The sequence below is a fragment of the Lasioglossum baleicum genome, chromosome 13, assembly GCF_051020765.1.
Source record: "Lasioglossum baleicum chromosome 13, iyLasBale1, whole genome shotgun sequence".
Lineage (NCBI taxonomy): Eukaryota > Metazoa > Arthropoda > Insecta > Hymenoptera > Halictidae > Lasioglossum > Lasioglossum baleicum.
This window is the reverse complement of record NC_134941.1, coordinates 10,117,712-10,137,540: the sequence shown is the minus strand read 5'-3', so window position 1 is coordinate 10,137,540 and position 19,829 is coordinate 10,117,712. Positions and strand designations below refer to the sequence as shown.

At 43.3% G+C, this 19,829-nt stretch overlaps 4 protein-coding genes across 5 annotated transcripts; 2 read left to right on the top strand and 2 right to left on the bottom strand.

Annotated features, from left to right (window-relative positions):
- Positions 1 to 729: 729 nt before the first annotated feature.
- LOC143215097 (uncharacterized) lies at positions 730 to 6,365 on the top strand. The gene is made up of 4 exons (XM_076436876.1): positions 730 to 865; positions 1,348 to 1,512; positions 1,713 to 6,017; positions 6,104 to 6,365. The coding sequence occupies exons 2-4, from the start codon at positions 1,349 to 1,351 to the stop codon at positions 6,141 to 6,143; spliced, it is 4,509 nt and encodes a 1,502-aa protein (XP_076292991.1). The 5' UTR covers positions 730 to 865; position 1,348; the 3' UTR covers positions 6,144 to 6,365.
- Positions 3,754 to 13,594, bottom strand: LOC143215099 (uncharacterized). Of its 2 annotated transcripts, none has more exons than XM_076436886.1 (6): positions 13,404 to 13,594; positions 12,945 to 13,217; positions 12,771 to 12,870; positions 9,185 to 12,687; positions 8,892 to 9,053; positions 3,754 to 8,783 (listed from the first exon to the last, which is right to left on the bottom strand). In XM_076436886.1, exons 1-6 carry the CDS (start codon positions 13,440 to 13,442, stop codon positions 8,559 to 8,561), a joined length of 4,302 nt encoding a protein of 1,433 aa, XP_076293001.1. In that variant the 5' UTR covers positions 13,443 to 13,594; the 3' UTR covers positions 3,754 to 8,558. The 2 variants fall into 2 exon arrangements, with proteins under 2 accessions (XP_076293001.1, XP_076293003.1); XM_076436888.1 differs by having other exon boundaries at positions 9,197 to 12,687.
- Positions 13,595 to 13,727: 133 nt separating this feature from the next.
- On the bottom strand, positions 13,728 to 18,188 carry LOC143215103 (uncharacterized). Its single transcript, XM_076436901.1, has 2 exons — positions 17,707 to 18,188; positions 13,728 to 16,312 (listed from the first exon to the last, which is right to left on the bottom strand). The coding sequence occupies exons 1-2, from the start codon at positions 17,827 to 17,829 to the stop codon at positions 15,011 to 15,013; spliced, it is 1,425 nt and encodes a 474-aa protein (XP_076293016.1). The 5' UTR covers positions 17,830 to 18,188; the 3' UTR covers positions 13,728 to 15,010.
- A 153-nt stretch (positions 18,189 to 18,341) lies between these two features.
- Positions 18,342 to 19,792, top strand: LOC143215106 (pre-mRNA-splicing factor Syf2). The gene is made up of 4 exons (XM_076436907.1): positions 18,342 to 18,491; positions 18,778 to 18,918; positions 18,980 to 19,275; positions 19,344 to 19,792. Exons 1-4 carry the CDS (start codon positions 18,342 to 18,344, stop codon positions 19,507 to 19,509), a joined length of 753 nt encoding a protein of 250 aa, XP_076293022.1. The 3' UTR covers positions 19,510 to 19,792.
- Positions 19,793 to 19,829: the final 37 nt, after the last annotated feature.

Below are 19,829 nucleotides of genomic sequence, written 5' to 3'. Positions count from 1 at the left end.
TAAAATAAATTGCTGTTACAATAAATTGATCATCCCGATTGTGAAAGAGACTTGACACAAAAACAATACGAATATCACACATCTCGAAAGATCATCTAATGTCTAATAGTATTATTCTGTCTCATAATTGTGCATCAAATTGTCTGCCATGCAAATCGATTATCTTGAATAAAAGATGATATATATACTTGACTCAAAAATATGATACATACTACTCATAGTACTCATCTCGCTTGTAAACTAAATGAACAATTTTCTTCCTATAGATTACATTTTACGCGCAATTAACAGTTAAAAGAGTCTGTATTCCTGACTCTATCTCGGAATTCCTTATAAAAGTAATTTCCATTCAAATTGATTACAAGGATTATTGACTAGATTGACTATTGAGAACGAATCCAAAAATAGCATACGTTCGATAATGAATTTGAAAGAAAAGTGGTCCAGATTGTACGCTCATCGATCCGACGATCCTTCAGAAGTTCACCCACGCACCAACCGGGTAACCGACATATCAGCGGCCTCACAGGTGTCCGGGGTCGCAATTTTCTGGATGGTTAACCGATTACATAGACGTTCGCAGTAGTTTCCCTTGGTGTATCGGCGAACTCGATTTCATTCGCGGTGAATTTCACGTATCGGAGCACGGGGTCCCATGTGGTCGCCGCTGATAAGCGGTGAATTGAATTTCTATCAAATTGCGGGAGAGCTCTTGGCGAGTATAAAAGCCAGACCCCTTGGGGCTACCAGCATCAGCAGCTCTCTGGAGCTTCAAGGAGCAACAGGGATCCTCCGAGCGTTGAAGACTCTCACCACGGTGAACTTACCATACGAAAAAAACAACAGATCCAGTAAAATCGGACGAGTAAGTACAAGACTAAAAGAGAAATTTATAAAACAATTTCAAAGACACAGACGTAAGAAAAATTTTTAAAACACCGAGATAAAAGATATACACGTATAAGAAACATTTTTGCAAGACAGGAATAAAAGAAACAGACACGAAAGAGATTTTTAAAACATAGAATTCAAGGAAACAGACGTAGGAAACATTTTTAAAACACTGACATGAAAGATGCATGTGTAAGAAACATTTTTACAATATAGGAATAAAAGAAACAGACACGAGAGAAATTTTTTAAAACATAGAAATTAAAGGAGCAGATAGAAGTGAATTGAACGAAACGTAGACATAAAAGAACAGATTCTTCCTTTTTAAAATTATACATGTATAACAAAGTCCAATTGTACTTTATTATTTCATTTTTCTATGTCTATGTTTCATAAAATATATTTTGTGGATGTGGACAACATTTCTCGGTATTTAATAATTTGTTTGTTATTAAGGATGCGGCGCACCAGGCACGTTGCGCTGCCAGTGAAGGCCTGGCAGTATATCGGACTTTTGATAGTGTCCCTGGCGTGTCTAACGTTAGGGTTAGTCTCCAGGGATAAAGAAGGCAGAGCAGGAAGTCTTGCGGGACCGGAACTGGAACACCAAGCACCTCATCAGTAAGAGAATAATCATATTCATGTATTAAAAATGCATTCGATTAGCGAAATAATACTTACCAAATGATGCAGTCCGCTTTACTGTCGAAAATCCAAGAATCGTTTCTAGAAGTCACTCTTATATTTTCCACTCTGTTAAAAGCAACCTGCGAACAAATAAATAATAAGTACGGAAATATATGTAGAATATTAATTTACAGAGTGGACGCCTGTCCAAATTCATACTTCTTCACCAAGATGCCTTACTCGATCCTCGACGAAGATCAGACCAGATCTCCAAAGACATCTGTAGAGGCTGGAACCGGAAGAGCCAGTCCTCAACCAGATAGTCCGAGAATCTCTCGATCACGGAGCCTGTATCGCAGCTCTGAAGCCCGGCTGCAATCCAGAAGGGACTCCAGGATCGAGAGAAATCTGGCCGATCGAGAAGCAACCGATCTCTCCAGGCTCCGAAGCCGCAGCCAGGAATCGCTGAGACGATCGTCGGATCCGATCCGACTTTCTAGATCCTCGGATCTCGATGCTCGCCTCACTACCCGATTCCTGGACCGTAAATCGCGGAGCGCTGAACGTAGATCGGCTGTCGATCGTCGAGAAAATCGAGATACTCTGGCATCTGGGACATCTGAACGGCGGGAACGATCGGCGGATAGATTCAACGTCAGGGATCGTAGATCTCACTCTACGGAACGACGAGAACCGAACCGTGATATCAGCCGGGAAGATCGTAGGGAGGTGCGAGATCGCAGGGCTAAATCTCTAGATCGTCGAGAACAGAATTTCGAACGTGTTAACCAAAACCGGGATCGCGAAGATCGACGAAGGAGCTTGGTAAATCGTGTGGACAGGCGCGCTGAAGATCGTAGATCATTGGCAAGGGATCTCCATCAAGTTCGTGCAGCTTCCGATGATGATCGACGAAACACTCGATCGGTTTTGAACGAAAGACGAAATTCTGCTGCTGCGAGGAACCTGGACTCTCGATCTCCGACTTCTGAAAGGGCTTCTTCTTACTCCCGAAGCAATAGGCAATACTCTCGATCCCTGGATCGGCAAAACTCGATGAACGACCTTCCTGAACGAAAATTGACGAAAAGATCGGTAAGCGAAGAAGAAAGACGTGAAAGGAGCACATTAAATTCCCGCGAACGATCCACGGATCTTCAAAATTCCGGATCTCGTCGCGAAACAATAGATCGATCCCTTAGGACCACCGACAGCCGAAATCGTTTGCAATTGGCAACCAGACGAGTCTCCAAATCAGATCTCGATCGCCGTTCTACTGTACGATCGGAAAGACGGGAAGAAAGCAACGAACGAAGGGAAAGAATGGCTAGATCGGATCGTCGAGTGGAGTCTAGATCAAACGAAAGACGCGACACTCCGGCTAGATCGTTGGAACGCAGAGAGAGAACAGACGACCGTGTTTCTCGAAACCATCTCGCCAGGTTGTCTGACAATGCTAAACGCGATCTGGATCGACGTGTGAGGGATCTATCCGGCGATCGACGATCAGAACGCAGGATTTCGTTGGATTCTAGATCTGCAGAAAGACAATCGAACAAAGATGTAAATCGCCTAGAAATCAGGACTGAGCGATCAAGAAGTAATAATTTGGAACGACGAGAAATAGGAAATCGAGTAAATGTAGATCGTCAGGCTCGCGAATCGCGAGATCGAGTTGCTTCTGAACGCAACTTGGACCGTCGAGTGAGGGATCAATCTAACGATCGACGATCAGAACGCAGGGCATTGTTAGATTCCAGGAGATCTGCAGAAAGACAATCGAACAATGATAGAAATCGTCAAGATATCAGAACTGAGCGATCAAGAATTAATAATTTGGAACGACGAGAGAGGTTGAATCGAGTGAATGTAGATCGTCAAAGTCGAGAATCAGGAGAACGAGTTGCCAGAGCTTCGGAGCTTAGATCATTAGAACGTCAGAAACGTCAAGAAATTAGGAATGATCGTTTTAGGATCAACAACTTGGAACGTCGAGAGGAACCTAGACGATCAATGTCAGCTCGTCGAGTGAGAACTGATCTTTCCAGGACACCTGAAGCTTCCAAACGCGATGTAGAACGACGAGTCAGGGATTTGTCTGCTGATCGACGATCGGAGCACAGAGCAACTGTGGAGTCTAGGTCTGTAGAACGCCAGGAACGTCATGAAATTAGGAATGACCGCTCCAGGATCAATACCTTAGAACGTCGAGAGGAACCAAGACGATCAATGTCAGCTCGTCGAGTGAGGACTGATCTGTCCAGGACACCTGAAGCTTCCAAACGCACCTTAGAGCGACGTGTTAGGGATCTATCGGCTGACAGACGATTGGAACGCAGGGCAACTGAAGAATCCAGGTCTTTCGAACGTCGAGAACGTCAAGAAATTAGGGGTGACCGCTCCAGGATCAACAATATGGAACGTCGAGAGGAAGCAAGACGAGTTGTACTGGCTAGTCGAGTGAGGACTGATCTGTCCAGGACACCTGAAGCTTCCAAACGCACCTTAGAGCGACGTGTTAGGGATCTATCGGCTGACAGACGATTGGAACGCAGGGCAACTGAAGAATCCAGGTCTTTCGAACGTCGAGAACGTCAGGAAATTAGGGGTGACCGCTCCAGGATCAACAATATGGAACGTCGAGAGGAAGCAAGACGAGTTGTACTGGCTAGTCGAGTGAGGACTGATCTGTCCAGGACACCTGAAGCTTCCAAACGCACCATAGTGCGACGTGTTAGGGATCTATCGGCTGACAGGCGATTGGAACGCAGGGCAACTGAAGAATCCAGGTCTTTGGAACGTCGAGAAAGTCAGGAAATTAGGGGTGACCGCTCCAGGATCAACAATATGGAACGTCGAGAGGAAGCAAGACGAGTTGTACTGGCTGGTCGAGTGAGGACTGATCTTTCCAGGACACCTGAATCTTCCAAACGCACCTTAGAGCGACGTGTTAGGGATCTATCGGCTGACAGACGATTGGAACGCAGGGTAACTGAAAAATCCAGGTCTTTGGAACGTAAAGAACGTCAAGAAATTAGGAGTGACCGCTCCAGGATTAATACCTTAGAACGTCGAGAGGAACCGAGACGAGTTGTACTGGCTGGTCGAGTGAGGACTGATCTTTCCAGGACATCTGAAGCGTCCCAACGCACCTTAGAGCGACGTGTTAGGGATCTATCGGCTGACAGACGATTGGAACGCAGGGCAACTGAAGAATCCAGGTCTTTGGAACGTCGTGAACGTCAAGAAATTAGGAATGACCGCTCCAGGATCAACGGTATGGAACGAGTTAGGGATCTATCGGCTGACAGACGATCTGAACGCAGGGCAACTGTTGAATCCAGGTCTCTGGACCGTCGTGAACGTCAGGAAATCAGGAATGACCGCTCCAGGATCAACAATATGGAACGTCGAGAGGAACCAAGACGATTAACATTAACTCGTCGAGTGAAGAGTGATCTTTCCAGGACACCTGGATCTTCCAATCGCGTGTTGGAACGACGCGTTAGGGATCTATCGGCTGACAGACGATCAGAGCGCATGGGAACTCTTGCATTCAGGTCTCTGGAACATCGAGAACGTCAGGAAATTAGAAGTGACCGCTCCAGGATCAACAATTTGGAACGCCGAGAGGAATCCACACGAATGGCACCAGCTCGCGAAGCAAGAACCGATCTTTCTAGAACACCTGAAGCCTCCAAACGCGACTTAGAACGACGAGTTAGAGATGCTGATCGACGATCAGAACGTAGAGTAGTTGTTCGTTCCAGATCCTCTGAAAGAGACGTCAGACTCGACGGACGATCAGAACGTCGAGCTCTTCTGGATCACGCAAGGCTTTCTAGATCGAACTCTGCCAATCGCCAAGAAATTAGAACCGACCGTCGCTCGTCGGAGCGATCTACGCTTACTTTGGAAAGATCGAATCGATTGAATTTGGCTCGCGAATCGCGCACCTTGCTTGCCAGGACTCCCGAAGCTTCTAACCGTGATTTGGAGCGCCGTGTGAAGGATCTGTCCGCTGAACGAAGACTGGAACGTCGGGCTCTTGATGCTGGAAGGCTGACTAGATCCTTGGTGGCTGTAAATCGTCAGGATAAACTCGATCGCAGTTTGGACTCGGGACGACTCCTACGGCAAAAGATGGATGTTAGCAGGTTGCAGCGAAGCAACGATCATGCGAATGATATTCAACGGAGACAAAGACTGATAGCTACTCGAAGACTCTTGAACGACGTCCAACGATCTCGCCTGGTGGATCTGAGCGACTCCCGCCAATCAAGGAAAGACTCGATGGACTCCCTTCGGCAACATAAATCATCCCGCGATCACAGGATCTCCGATATCGATGAAGCGAGGTTGAAGATCTCGGCGGTCCTGAAAGAACGAGATTCGATGAAAGACAACATGGCCTTCGAAATTGTACGCCAGGTAATCGTACTTGGCCTCTGTGCTGTCTACGGACTATCCATCTTCCGTGGAAAGCAGTCTCTTATCAGGTAACACACAGATGTAATTGTAGGATTTTTTGTCAGAATTGTTTAATTGTCATTTAATAATATGCTCTGTTTAATCTCTGTTACAGCAACCTCGTGAGACAGTCCCCTCGCTTAATTCTCTGGTAAACGAAGGAGTCCATTCTTTCTAAGGAAACAACGATCCGCTATTTCCAACCTGCTTCTAGTCGTTGTTCTAGTCTAATAGTACCAAGTGTTGTAATTGCAACTGTCTTCGATCTGTATGTACAGCAATTGTATTTGATGTAGACAAATGTATCGCCTGTAACTAGAAAGATATATTTTGCCTGAATAAATTGTTCAGATCAATCTTACGAACACTGTACCTGATCTTTATTCTGAAAAGCCCCTTGCGATTCAATAAGTATTTTAATAACTAGTATATATAATTAGAGTTAATCAAGTACTTAGAAAATAATAATGGAACACGATGAGGAGTCGCTATGAGGGAAAAAGTCGAATGATTAAGGAAGAGTTGAATAATTAACACGGGAGCCGCCGATCTAAATGGTAAAGAGAAGAAAAATTAATTTATTAAAGTTTTAATCTCGTGGTTTGTACATCACGGCGGTTCTGCTTAAAAATAACTATAAAAAAAGGTATGTTGAGTTTGACATAACATCCAGTCTTGATGAAGTAAAATTGTATAGTCTGCGTGCGTTATAGTCGTGTTATGATAATGATTCGATGAAAACAGGTGCCGATAACACAGAAAACAATCGACTGTTCTATAATCGACGATGAATCTATAATAGAACGAGATAGAACATTGAAAAATGTCGTTACACTGAAGACACGTCGATTTGTGCGATATGCGTGTGCTTTCGTGAGTGCAAATACAGTTTAATTAATGATTATCCTTAAAGTGTACTAAATACATATACAACTGGACGACTCTGGGTGTGTAGAAATGGCTTCGTTGATGGCGAAATAATGAACGAATACACAACGTGTCCGAACGCAGGGGGCATTCCATCGGGAATGACGCCCACTTTAGGACACCCTGTATAAATAAAAAATAAATACGATCGTCGAAACAAAGACAACGCTTACATATACAGCGTAATCTAAAAAAGCCTCATGTAAAAAACTACGGTCTACGCGAATCTGGAAGATATCTCGTTTTGATCCTGCTTCCAACTACAGCGAGTCACAGCAAAATTGTACTGAAATTTTCGATTGCTCGCTCTGATTCCTAAAAAATTGGCTGCATAAACCCAGCAATAGACTAATTGGCGATTTAGGTAAATTGGAAAACAATTTTCTATGCATATACGATTTTCACTGCGAGAGTTTGAGGGTTTATAAGTATATTCATCACACTTTCTCTCTCGTATCATCTTCAATTTTATTTTTTGGTAAAAACTATTTTTATTGTACGATTATGGCTGTGGCTCACTGTATACTTAGTACAGCTAGACGACCCGTGGAATAGTCATCACGGTGATTTAAGTACCAGACTAAAGCTACTTGTTCCGATCGGCGGAAGCAGTCCTGTTCAACATGTCTTTTTAATCTCACTAGTCGTTAGATAAATAAAAAGTCTGTTTTTTTTTGTTTCAGTAAATATAGATCAAAATATTTCTATGTCCATTTGATAAACGACTATCGTAGTTTTATTATACTTCCGAATGCGGACGTAGTCCATGCGTTTTGCGCGCACACAATGGCAAGAAGGAATGTCGACGAGCAGTTACGATAAAACGGTAACATTCGTCGTTTGTTCGTTTCCCTGTTTTTTTTTGTTCATTTTTGTTTTCTCCTTTTTTAGTATCTTTGGCAGTGATCCCAGTCGATCGTTACGCGCGAGTTTTCCCAGGATCGATATGATTTCACTGGTTTATACGCTAATAATGTCTAAAGATATTACAAGAATGATCTTGAACAGTGAAATGGTCGCCATTTTGAAAGGGGCCGATAAAAGTCATCGGTCTGTCTTTTTGGCTGCGCACCCTATTAACTTTCTGGTCACAAACGAGGCATACGATAGACAGATTTCGTACGATTGACCTTCTGTTATTCCTGACAAAATTTCACTACTGATAATAATAGAATAATCTTATTTTAATCCAAGTTGATAACGAGAATGAAATTTTAAAGCTCTTCCTGTGATACAAAGATACGGTTCTCCCTCCTTAGCGTCGCGTTTCTATCCCTACCGGCTCGGCACGTTGTAGTCGCGAGACGATAGCGAGTTACCAGCTGATGAGCGCAAAGACCAAATAGCCTCCACAGCATCTAAGCATCTCACTATGTCTCCAAAGTCGAGGCATGTTACAGAAGAATTATACTGGACATTGGAGCTATCCTATACCTCGCCTGTGCTTGTTATAAAGTACCTAACAATATAACGATAACGTTTCCTAGCAAAACCTTAGGTTCCATACTGTAACAGTACAAATTATCACAATGCCCAATAACGAATCGAGAAAAAGTCCTTCCTTTCAGGAGATCCAGCACTTTCCTCTCGACATTACGCAGTACATACTAGCTTCCACCCCGATCTATCGCAGGCCGACGGAATCAATGGACGTTGGTGATTTCCTGGAGCATCCCAAGGATATGGTCCAGCTCCTGTCTGAAGTAGCAAAGCTGCCGATTCTTGCCCTTCTCGTTCTTGCAGTCCTTGCACTGCGTCCGATTCCGGAGCAGATCGCGGACCAGACCTTGCAACGTCATCTCCCTGCTCTCGTGTCGTTGCTGAAGAATCGTTATCTTGTCCTGTAGCAACTGCAGCTGCTCCGTGCCCTATAACACAGACATCAAAACTAGAAAACAAAGATCAAGCAAAATAATAAGATAATATTGCCTTATAACTTTTTCATTTTAATAATATTAAAATAGTTGGTCACATACTGGTGTCGACAAGTATTTGACTTTCTCGTTCAAAGTCTTTACTTTGTTCTCCAAGTGCTCCCGTTCAGCCTTCAGAACAACCACTTGTTCCTTGTAGTCCCTCAGCTTCTCGATTTGCTGCTTCAAATGTGAGATCACAGCCACCTGCGTGTTTATTTGGCTCTGTTGGCAAAATACGGAGAACGTGCATGGTCAATTTGTTCATCGCGAGAGTGTACTACGTGCAAGCATTTAGAAACGCAATAAAATGCAAAACAAAAGGCAACAGCAATACTGCACGTAATACTACAGACCTGTAACTTTACCACTTCAGAATCTCCGATTTTCACACTGTAATCTTTCAGCAGTGTGGCCATCTCACGCTCGTGCTCCTCCTGCAAGAGATTCAAATCGTACAGTCGTTTCTTCTTGAGGGCCATGAAGTCTTTGTTCATCTTGCTCAGTTCTTCCTTCAAGATGTCGTTCTCGTCGGTGAGCCTCTTCACCAGATTATTGTCCCCGTTGTCGGTGTACTGTAAAGGATCATAAAGTTTTTGCACGGACGCGGACAATCGTTGAGTGTTTGACTCGTGATTGTGTCCATTTTGGTATACATTGGAATTCGGATCATTTCCCTCTGTAGATCGCAGATTTAGTAGCTTAGAGTCAGAAGATACCATAGCACGGTTCATCTTCTCGAAGTCGATGGTCTTGATAGATCTCCTATCGTTCAGCAGCTTCTCCCTCTCCCTCTGCAGCCTCCTATTCGTCTTCTGCAACTCTTGGAATTCTTTGGTCAACTTAGAAACTGATTTATCCTTGTTAGTCAGTTCCAACTTCAATCCTCTGATAGTAGCCAACAGATGAGCGTCTTCCTTAGGATTCTGAGATTTCAGATTCACCTTGACCAACGGCTTCTGCTCCTTTCTCTCTTCTTTCTCGAATGATCCCGCTCTCTCTTCTCTCCTGATAGTTTCCACGCTTTTATTTTCCACGCATTTCGCTGCCGTCTGCGTGAACATATCATTGTACACTTTGCGATCCCTAATGGTAGTTTCCAGCAACTTCCCTTCTAGGTCCATTATCTGCGTAGTGTACTTCTCTTTCACGTCCGAGAACTTCTTCTGAAATTCGACCAGCTTCTGCTGCGCCAAGTCGTCCTTCACCTTGATCTCATTTTCTAAACATGCTATTCGATCCTCCAACAGTTTTACCTTCTCGGACCCGACCTTGTCCTGCTCTGAATTCGCAGTCAATATGAGAGCGGAGACCGAATCAGGATTCTTTCTTTTAAGTATTCGCTCCATTTCGCGCACCTGCCTGTTCAAGTCCGTGATTTTCTTGCTGTCCAGGATCACTTGATCCTTCAGCTTCTGCGTCAATTGTTTCTCGCGCTCCACGTGACTCCTAGACACGTGCAGCTTCTCCTGCAGAATGCCTTCCTTCACTCTCAGCTCCAGCAACTCTTTCTCCAACGGCAACACGTTCTGCTGGACCTTGTCGAACTCGTATTTCACTACTCGCAGCTGCTCCGTCTTGGAGCTCAGTTTCACCGACAAATCCTCCACCTGTTTCTTCAATTCAAGCTCTGCGGTCGTCATGGCTTGTAGTTTATCGGTGATAAAGTCGTTCTTCGTTCTCAGTTGATCTTTGAACATCTCCAGCTCGTCGTTCAACAGACTATTCTGCTCTTTCAAGTCTTCGTTCTTCAATCCGTAATCTGCGTTCTTCTCTCGGAGGTCGGAAAGTTCTAAGTTAAGCTTCAGAGTTTCCTCTTCAAGATCCTTCATCCTGTCCACGAGCTGTTGCGTCTTGGTCGACTCTAGAGTTGTATTCTTCTGCTTCTGCAACTGCTTCATCTCTTCCTGCAGCCCCTTGGCATCTTGCAGCAACTTCTTGTTCTCGGTTTCATAGCCACGAATCAATTTCTCCTGCTTTTCCAACTCCTTCTCCAGCAGTATGATCTTCGTGTCCTTTTTATGCTGAGGCTCAGGTCGCCTTTCGCTCAACGAGAGCTCGTCCACCTTCGCTTTTAGAATTATATTGTGCTTCTTCAGAGCGAACAACTCCTCCTCGAAGGATATACGCATATTGTCCATCTGGTTCTTGTACATTTTCGTTTCAGACTCCAACTGCTGCTTCAGAAGGGCGTTCTTGTGTCTTTCCTCGCGGCACAGCATCTCCCAATTCGGTTTCGTCGTGTTCAGCCTGTTGTCACCGCCAGCCATTGTAAACCTCGGTTGAGTGTCCGGTGATTTCTGGTACCCTTTGTACGTGGAAGACAGAGAAAGCGTTGAACCAGTCTTAACAGGGTCCTTGTTTGATTTCGGAGATACCTTGGGCTTAGGAGGGGCTCTCGCGATTCGTTTCACCGTAGGTTGCAACTTCGGCTTCAATGTCGGCGATCTTCTGGTCGCAGTAGGAGCAGGTCTCTTCGAGTGATCGAAAGGCTTCGGTGTCCTTAAATTTTCTAACGAAGTTCTAAATGGTGGCTTGCAAATCTGATCGTAGCTTTTGGATTTCGAGAACCTGATCTCTTTTCTCGGTGGTGGTTTAATGCTTGACGCACTAGCTGGCTGGTTTGATTTCCGCTCCGTGTTGCTACGCTGACTAGTCGTTGCTATAGGTTTAACTTCAGACCTTGCTGTTGTCTTTTGAACCGTCTTTGTCTCTTCTACCGCTTCTTCCTTCTGTTCCCTCGCGCTCTCCGCCGACCTCTCAGCCAACAACTTGGGAATCGCGTCTGCAAACAACTCCAACCTCGGCGTTAGACCGACAGTGAACAGCTCTTCCTTCTTATCGACCGTTGTCACAGGAATTTGTTTCGAAAACTGTTGATCTTTCTTAACAGATATTTTCATTTCATCTTTGTCGCTGTTTTGCTGCGATTTTTGGTCTTCTTCGCCTGCACTGGAATCAGTCTCCACGGTTTCGTGTCCGGTCTTCGGATCTTCCGTCTGAGGTAGTTCTTTTTGTAATATGTCCGTAATCTCCTTCTCAGGAAATTCAGGACTCTTGTCGTTCACGGGATTCCGCTCCTCAACGGGCACTTTCTCGTTAGCAGTTTGCAAAGTATCCGTAGGATTGTCCTGCTCCTTTTTGTCTGCCTGACCCTGTAAAAGCTTCAAAAAATGCGAGAAATCCTCCTGTCCAAAGCTCGAGCTCCCCGACATGCCTCCTTCGGCTCTCTCCTTCGATTTCTTTAGTACATCCTCGAAAAAGTCTTTGTCTACGTCGATTATCTCCTTCTGCAGATTATCCTTTGCCGTTTCCGCCTTCCTAGTAATCGTCAGCTCCTCAGATTTCGAATGCCTCTCGATTGGATCGTCCAAGTCAGAGCTACTCGATACTTCCACCTTCTGCTCCTCGAACTTCTTTCTTTGCAGCTCCAACGTTTTCGGAGCTCTTAGACTGTTCATGTTCTCGTACAGGATTTCGAACCCAGGACTGTTCTCCCTTTTCTTCTCGTTCTTTGGACTCTTTTTGATTTTCTCAGTCTCTCTGTGCACCTCCTCCTCTATCATTTGGAAGATGTTCGCCTCCAATTGCCTGACCCTGCTAAGACCGTCCACTTCCTCAGGGATATTCTCAGGTACTAATGTATCGGATTTCGACCCGCTCTTAGATAAACTAGTGCTATTCTTTCTTACAAGCTTCTCAGCCTCCTCCAGCAACTCTTCCACAGACTTCTCTTCCTCCGTAGGATTCTTTGAAGAGTTCCTAGATTTCGTATGATCTGGAGCAGAATTCGGACTAAGAGCTCCGGCTATCTTACTCATCTCCTCTAAGATACTACCTATGTCTTCGTCGGTTGCATCTGTGTAAAAAGAAGCATTAGATTTACATTTCTTCCATGTTCAATCTTTTTGGCTCTCAGTAGAATATGTATGGTAGACTTACTCTCAAAATCAGACGGATATTTGTCAAAGGCAGCAGAAGCCAAAATATCACACAGGGTATCGTCTCTGTCCTTCGCTTCGATTTCATTTTTATGTACTACCTATGTAAAACAATAATACATCAGATAAGAAAAAGTAAATGTATTTGAAATTGTGTATTGTATATTTTAATTACTTTGCACATTCTCTCTTTCTCCAGGAATTCTTTCATGGAAGAGCTAATATCTGGCGATGGAGAAGGTGTCTGCTTCACTTTGGCTTCCATCTGAATGGCGTTAGAAACCTCAAGCCTGGTGTCTGGCTTTTTCAACCACCATTTCTTTTTTTCATTTTTCTCACTTATCGTTGCTTCCTTGGTCACCTTAGGTTTTTCCTTAACTCTAACCGAATTTTCACCTACACTCAAACTTATGGAAGAGCCCAAGCTGTCATCCTCTGTTGATATCAGCTGTATAAAAATCGTATTAATTATGTATGAAACTGAAAACAGTAGGAAACTAAAACCCAAAATTGATATTATTGTTTTCGGATCGGAAAAATTCTGTATATAATTTGCAATCTGAAAAGAAACCGATCGGTGTTGTAACTGGGAACAGGTTAACGTAACTGCCGTGTAAAAATCGATGTTACTTACGTCCTCGAAGCGAGGCGACTTTTTCGAGCTCGAAGACATTCGGATTTTTGATTGACACTACTTTTGGCCACTATAATTAACGTAATTAATCATTTTTCTGAAGTGGTTTGACACTTGCCGTACTTTTTGTTTGTTTGTCAGATTCAATTCGCTCGATGGTCGCCTCGTAGCGACCTCACCTGTCCAGTATCGTACCCTGACATTCAAAACCCTCGTACAAATTAAATAAACTTCTTCTGGCGTAGAACTTTAAAAAAAGTGAGACCTTTATTGCTTTATAATAACAAAATTTTTAATCAGTGGAGAAATACCATTTTTCATTCAGTAGTTGTATTTTATTCATACGTTTTATTCGTCAAATCAATAATTAATATTACAGAACAGTTTCTTTAGTTAAAAATGATGGGTGCACAAAAATATGACGGGAGTATGCTTCGTAATAAATTTTCAGTTTTATATCAGTTCAGATTAGAATGCATAGAACATCGAGGAAAAACTATTATTTTGCGCGAGCCAACTTCCGTATTTCGGATCTCGTAAATTTTTATCCGCTACAAAAGACGAACAACTTTTAATTAATCGCCCTGAAAATTGCACCATATGTTTTTTCAACACGTCGATCACCCACTCAATCACAAAAGTTTATTTAACAAAACATAAACCTTTTCCATTTCGCAGATCGTAACCAAATTTTGTACACTCACTAATCTTTAATTCTGGACAAATAATTCCGTTATGCAGATATGGGTGACATGGCGATCAAAGTGTTAAATATGCATTTCGAGGAAAATGAATTCTATCATCTTTGTAGAGCGGTGTGCATAATGACGGCAGACCTACATAACAAATTACTATACACGTGGAACACTTGCATATCACAATATTTATACGAATCTATATTTTTTTGCATTTCATAAAAAATATATTTATATATATATAGATATAGAATACGAATAAATCTATTAAACTTTGAAGGCGAATTGTGAATCTTTATTTATCGTCGCACAAGTCTGTATATAATCCATAAATTTGCAATACTATTCAAAATGCGCGGGACCCATCCAATTAATATTCCAGATGTTCAATTCGTGCGATTATAGATCTACAAAAATAAGTTCATTTTCTCAAAATGACAATTAATTTTTAAACATATTTAGAGCTTATGGATTATATACGGAGTTTTGCGACAAACTGTACATAAACATCTTAAGCGTAAATCGTGTAACATTCCTCGTAACATTTTCCGTCAGCGCGTTGACAGCTCGTATATTAACTATAGATATATTCGTTCATAGAAACAATAAGGTATTATATTATTTAATGTTTTTACTGCACGTTATCAAAATATATTCTAAAGGTACACAATCGTCGTAGGTTTATCTTCGACATACAGCTACGCGTATGTTTGCGCGAGTACTACAAGTAAAGGGTCCCATAATTCGATACATCCTTGCAACCCAGAGCACCTCAGGCACCAAGTTAGAGTTTTCAACTCGCACTTACTCATTAGGATAACGCTAACCGCTGATCGTATCTCGATAATATTCGTATAATTTTGACCGAGTAAAAATATATATATATATCTATCTGATCACATTAATCGGAGTTCAATGATAACATAGGTGCAGTTTAAATAACTCTCTGTTAACGAAGCTAGTGTTGCATTCGTCGCAGTAGTGCTTGATATTATCGAACGACTTTATCGGCGCGGCGCCGTTCTTCACGTCCATGAACCGTGTGATCACCGTTTTCATCAGATTTCTGCCGTTAGGTTTGCCGGAGTCCGTCGAATTGCAACAATTCCTACGAAGTTTGCTAGGGGGCACGCCCATTTGATCTAAGATCCTCTTTTTACCGTTTCTGAGACTAACGTTTTGACTTCTCAGGTACATCGGAGCACGTGGTATCGCCGGAACTCGTTTATTTGGCGATTTCAAGACTCTCGATGCATCCACGCTGAAACCAGACGGCGCGCGATTCAACAGATTGCAATTGACCCTATCGTTCTGGACTTTAATGGAAACATTGCCAGGCAGTGCTGTAAGTTTCTCAGCAAGACTATTATTCGTTTTATTCTTTGGCAGCGCTGTTATGGATTTGTTTAGCGTCGAGTCGTTAAGATCCGACAGCTGCTCCTGCTTCACCGAGAAGTTGATCCCACCCTCTATCGTCGTCAGCACCTGGTCTGAGGACACCTTCAACTTGCTCGCGATATTGCGTACTTTGTGCTTGCTGACGTTCAACTCAACGCCGTTCAATCTTTGGCTTTTATCCGCGAGCTTCAAGCGTTTCATCTTCGTCTCTATATAATTGATCGGGTTTTTCCTGGGCCTAAGAATCCGACCTTCGAGGCAGTCCAACCTCTCGACCTTGGGCGGTGTTACTTCCTGCTTCAGCTTCAGTGGCTCCATCTTCGATTTAGCATCTTTCAACGGTACACGAGATAAAGGTTTCTTTCTCGTCGTCGTGTATTTTGATTTCGAATTTTTCCGATCGTCAATCTCGTTGCTCAATCTGTTACAACGCGACACCGTGGTGTTTTGGTAGACCGTTGATACGGCCCGGTTGCTTTGGTCCATTTTATCACAGCAGTACCTGCATCGGTATGGGACATACGGGATATCGCCCGGTTCGAACGCCATCGATTTCACGGAATTCATATAGTTCACATCACCGACCATTGGTGTCATATCGAATGCGTTGTAGTCCGGTGGCTCGATCTTGATGTTCTCGATGTGCACCATCGGTGTACCGACCCTCTGTTGCGGGTTCTCCTTTCCCATCCATGATAACTGACCCTTCAAATTCGTGTCCGTCTTCAAACACTCGGCGTAGAATTTGTAAAACTCCTCTAACTTGTAGCTGCACCAATGGCACATGTGTTTCGGCAACAGGTCCATCTCGTGCACCTACAGATACATAATCGATACAATACCAGTACCGGGGGTCTCCTCGCGATCATGCGATGCCGAAGACGGGGGTGAAGACGCTCAACGTGTCGTTCAGGGTCGGGCAAAAGTTGTAGAATTTTCTTATCGCTACAAACGCCGAGCATTAAACGCTATACAGTAGACCCCGTTCGTTGTTTATTACCTATACTGTCATGTGTGCACATTTAAATTGATATCGAGAGAAAAATTAACTCCTCCGCGACTACTACGCTACCCTGTGTGCACGGAAGGGAGAGGAGAGAATGAGCCCTTCGTGGCGTAAAATTCGCGCCTAGAAAACAAAAGTAAAAATATATGAAAAATGCAAATCCAAGTTTTTCGATTGTACAGAAAAGTTGACTTCGAGAACGAAATAACCAAGCGAACGTGGGTTCGATAAGTAGAAAGCGTGTGTGATGGGCGGACTATACGTTGATCGAAACTCCTACACGAATCGCCAACGTTCCGATACTTTCCGAACGATTTATGTATTTATCTTTCCGTCTTATCGTAGCTTCGGGGACACCTTGAACAGCGTTCACAATAAAGTTGTATCAAAAGTTTGAGTTGCAATATGGAACAGATGGTTGTGCGTAGTTCTGGTGAAAACATTTTAATTTCAAGGTCAAAGTATCGATGTAGTAATCTGAGTCGCATATAGTTACACGTGGCACATTTTCTATCAGTTAGAAAGTCCAATTACAGAAATTCGGTGGAAAAATTATTCATAAAATGTTTAATGTCATTAGATACGATAAATTCGCAACGTAGGGTAGTCAATGATCGCAGAAGTAGATTGATGGTTTTATTTAAACATTATCGATAATGGTTTCTAAACTTCAGCGTACAGGATATAAAAAATGTCATTAAAACGCTATGAGACGATTGTAAAGCGATTATCAACCCCCATAAACTCCAAACAGCCGACCAGGAGACATAATTTCAACGTCGACAAAACCGCGGTGCATCTATTTCGGTTTCCCCAGGAAGAAACCCAGGGCAGGTTTCACCTGCGGTCCTGATCGAAGCAATAAATAGCTATTACATTTCCAAAGTTACGCAATAGCGGGAGTCATTAGCGAGGCATATTGGCGCGTAAAGTAATGATAACCTCACTTTTGACAGCGTAAATACCACTTGTCGATGCTCAACGCCGTCGTAACAGTAAAACAGAGTAGTACCGTCTAAATCGGGGCATGGAACGTTCGCACTCGATTAATTCGATTTGAATAACGAAAAAGTCGTTCGAATGATTGCGAGGGGAAGGTGGTTCGAGGTACAGGGGCGTGCATGATGTTCGAAAGATGACACGTTGGGCACGCTAGCAGGTAGAGAGCCAGAGGGAGAAGAATTGTGCAGAATTAGTGACGTACCATGATCGGTAGAACGGCGTTGATTTTCTTCACGTGGTTCTCATTCTTGTCGAATATATAAATAGAGATACCGGAGTGCTTGCCGCAGAGGCGGCACACGCGACTCGACTCTAGGGTCTCCATAGCACGTTGTTATTAGTGAGAACGCGAGAGAGTTAGGCGCGCGACGCGTGCGAAGCTTTCGTGCCCCCTTCGATTCGCGTGCAACAGCAGCCTGTTCCGCGGGAAAACGCTCGAAAAGCTCGAGCTCTGTTCAGCGCGGCAAGCGATATAGAAAAATTCTCTACATACGTCACGTTTCACCTAAGCAAGCGTCAAGGCTCGCGCAAACGCGGACCCGCGAGACCCTGAGGACCGCCCTGAAAAAAGACGAGAGTCCACGGTACCGCGGCCGGTACGCTCGATTCTATCAGCCGACGACAAAATTCACCCGACTTTTCCCCGACGCGAATACCCACGATACCACTGCCCACCACTGCCGCCGCACGATCACAGTGATCGGATCAGCTCCGAGCTCGCCTTGTTTCTCCGCGAATCAACGAACACTGACATCTGTCGGCACCCACGCGACCCATCATCGCACCACGGTCAAATTTCAATAAACAGTTGGCTGTCCTAACTCCTAACCTAGACGAATGCTGACAGAACTCTGTTTTCAAGCAGATATAAATCTCGGACACACTTGCTACAGGATGGAGAAAGAAGGTTCGAGCTCGGGTGAAAAGTCGTTGGCTGATAAGCATGCCGAGAGGATGAAGCGACTGCGGGACCTGCACGCGAAGAGGGTGAGTTTGTGAAATTTGTTGGTCCAGACGACGAACGGGCTACGAATGGGTTTGTTAGTATTTTAGTTTTGAGATTTTAACACTTTCGCGGTTGAAAAGTGTGTAACGCTCTCTACACTTTGACGCGCAAATACTTCCTCCATAAGGAGTCGGAGTTTTCGGTGTGACGTAGAAGTGCGTCATCCGTAGCCTGCGGGAGTTTTCCGTCTGTCGCAACAAGTGGTTTAACATTGCTTCCTTTTTGCGGTAAAAGAATAGTTAAATGGTTTAAACGTTACCTTCGTAGAATGAAGCCAGGCAGCAAAATCACAAGGAGGTCGTCGAAGAGGACAAAAGAAAGAAGCTTCCTTCGAATTGGGAATCGCGTAAAAGACAAGCGGAATGGATTGTGCAGGATGAGACCGCGAGAAAAGAGGCTCAAGAAAAAGTATGTAGTTTATAAGTACTAATTAAAAAAACAAATTTGTTTATATTACGTATTTTTACAGGGAGAGGACTATGACAGAATAAAGTTACTGCACATAGATGCAACACAGGCGGAGCGAATTGCAAGGAAGAAGAGGAACAAGTCGAATCCTGATCCCGGTTTCTCGGATTATGAACAAGCAGCTATTCGTCAATATAACAGACTGGTGAAGAATATCAAACCTAATATGGAGACATATAATGATGCCAAGGAAAAGTTGGGACCAGCTTTCTATGGTGATAGAAATACTATACTGCATGGTCTTCACGAGGATAAAAAAGAGGCTGTGGATAAGATGGTGCAGGACTTGGAGAAACAGTTAGTATTTTAGCATTATGTACTTAGATATGGTATGGATTTTAATAATACTCGTTATTTTGTGATAGAATTGCAAAGAGGGATAAGTACAGCAGAAGAAGAATGCATAATGACGACGCTGATATTGATTACATCAATGAACGTAATGCTAAGTTCAACCAGAAACTGGAGAGATTCTACGGAGAGTATACTCGCGAGACCAAGCTGAACTTGGAGAGGGGTACAGCTATATAATGGGAGAACTTTACACTAGCGCACTTACTACAAATACTTCGTATTTGAAATAGTATTTCAAAACTCATACAAATAGGAGCCAGACTACTCTGTTATGTTGTTGTTCAGTAACGAAACGTGCAGATGCGTTCTCCCAATCTTTTTTGTGAATTAAGAAAGTCAAATTAGGTGTATATGTATACATATATACATATACATATATATACATGTCGAAATAAATTATAAATATATATTAATTTCACGTGACATATGCTGTCACCAATAAAAAGTGAAAGAAAAGAAAGTAAGTCGTTAAAACTTTCATGCCCCCTTCTCGTAAT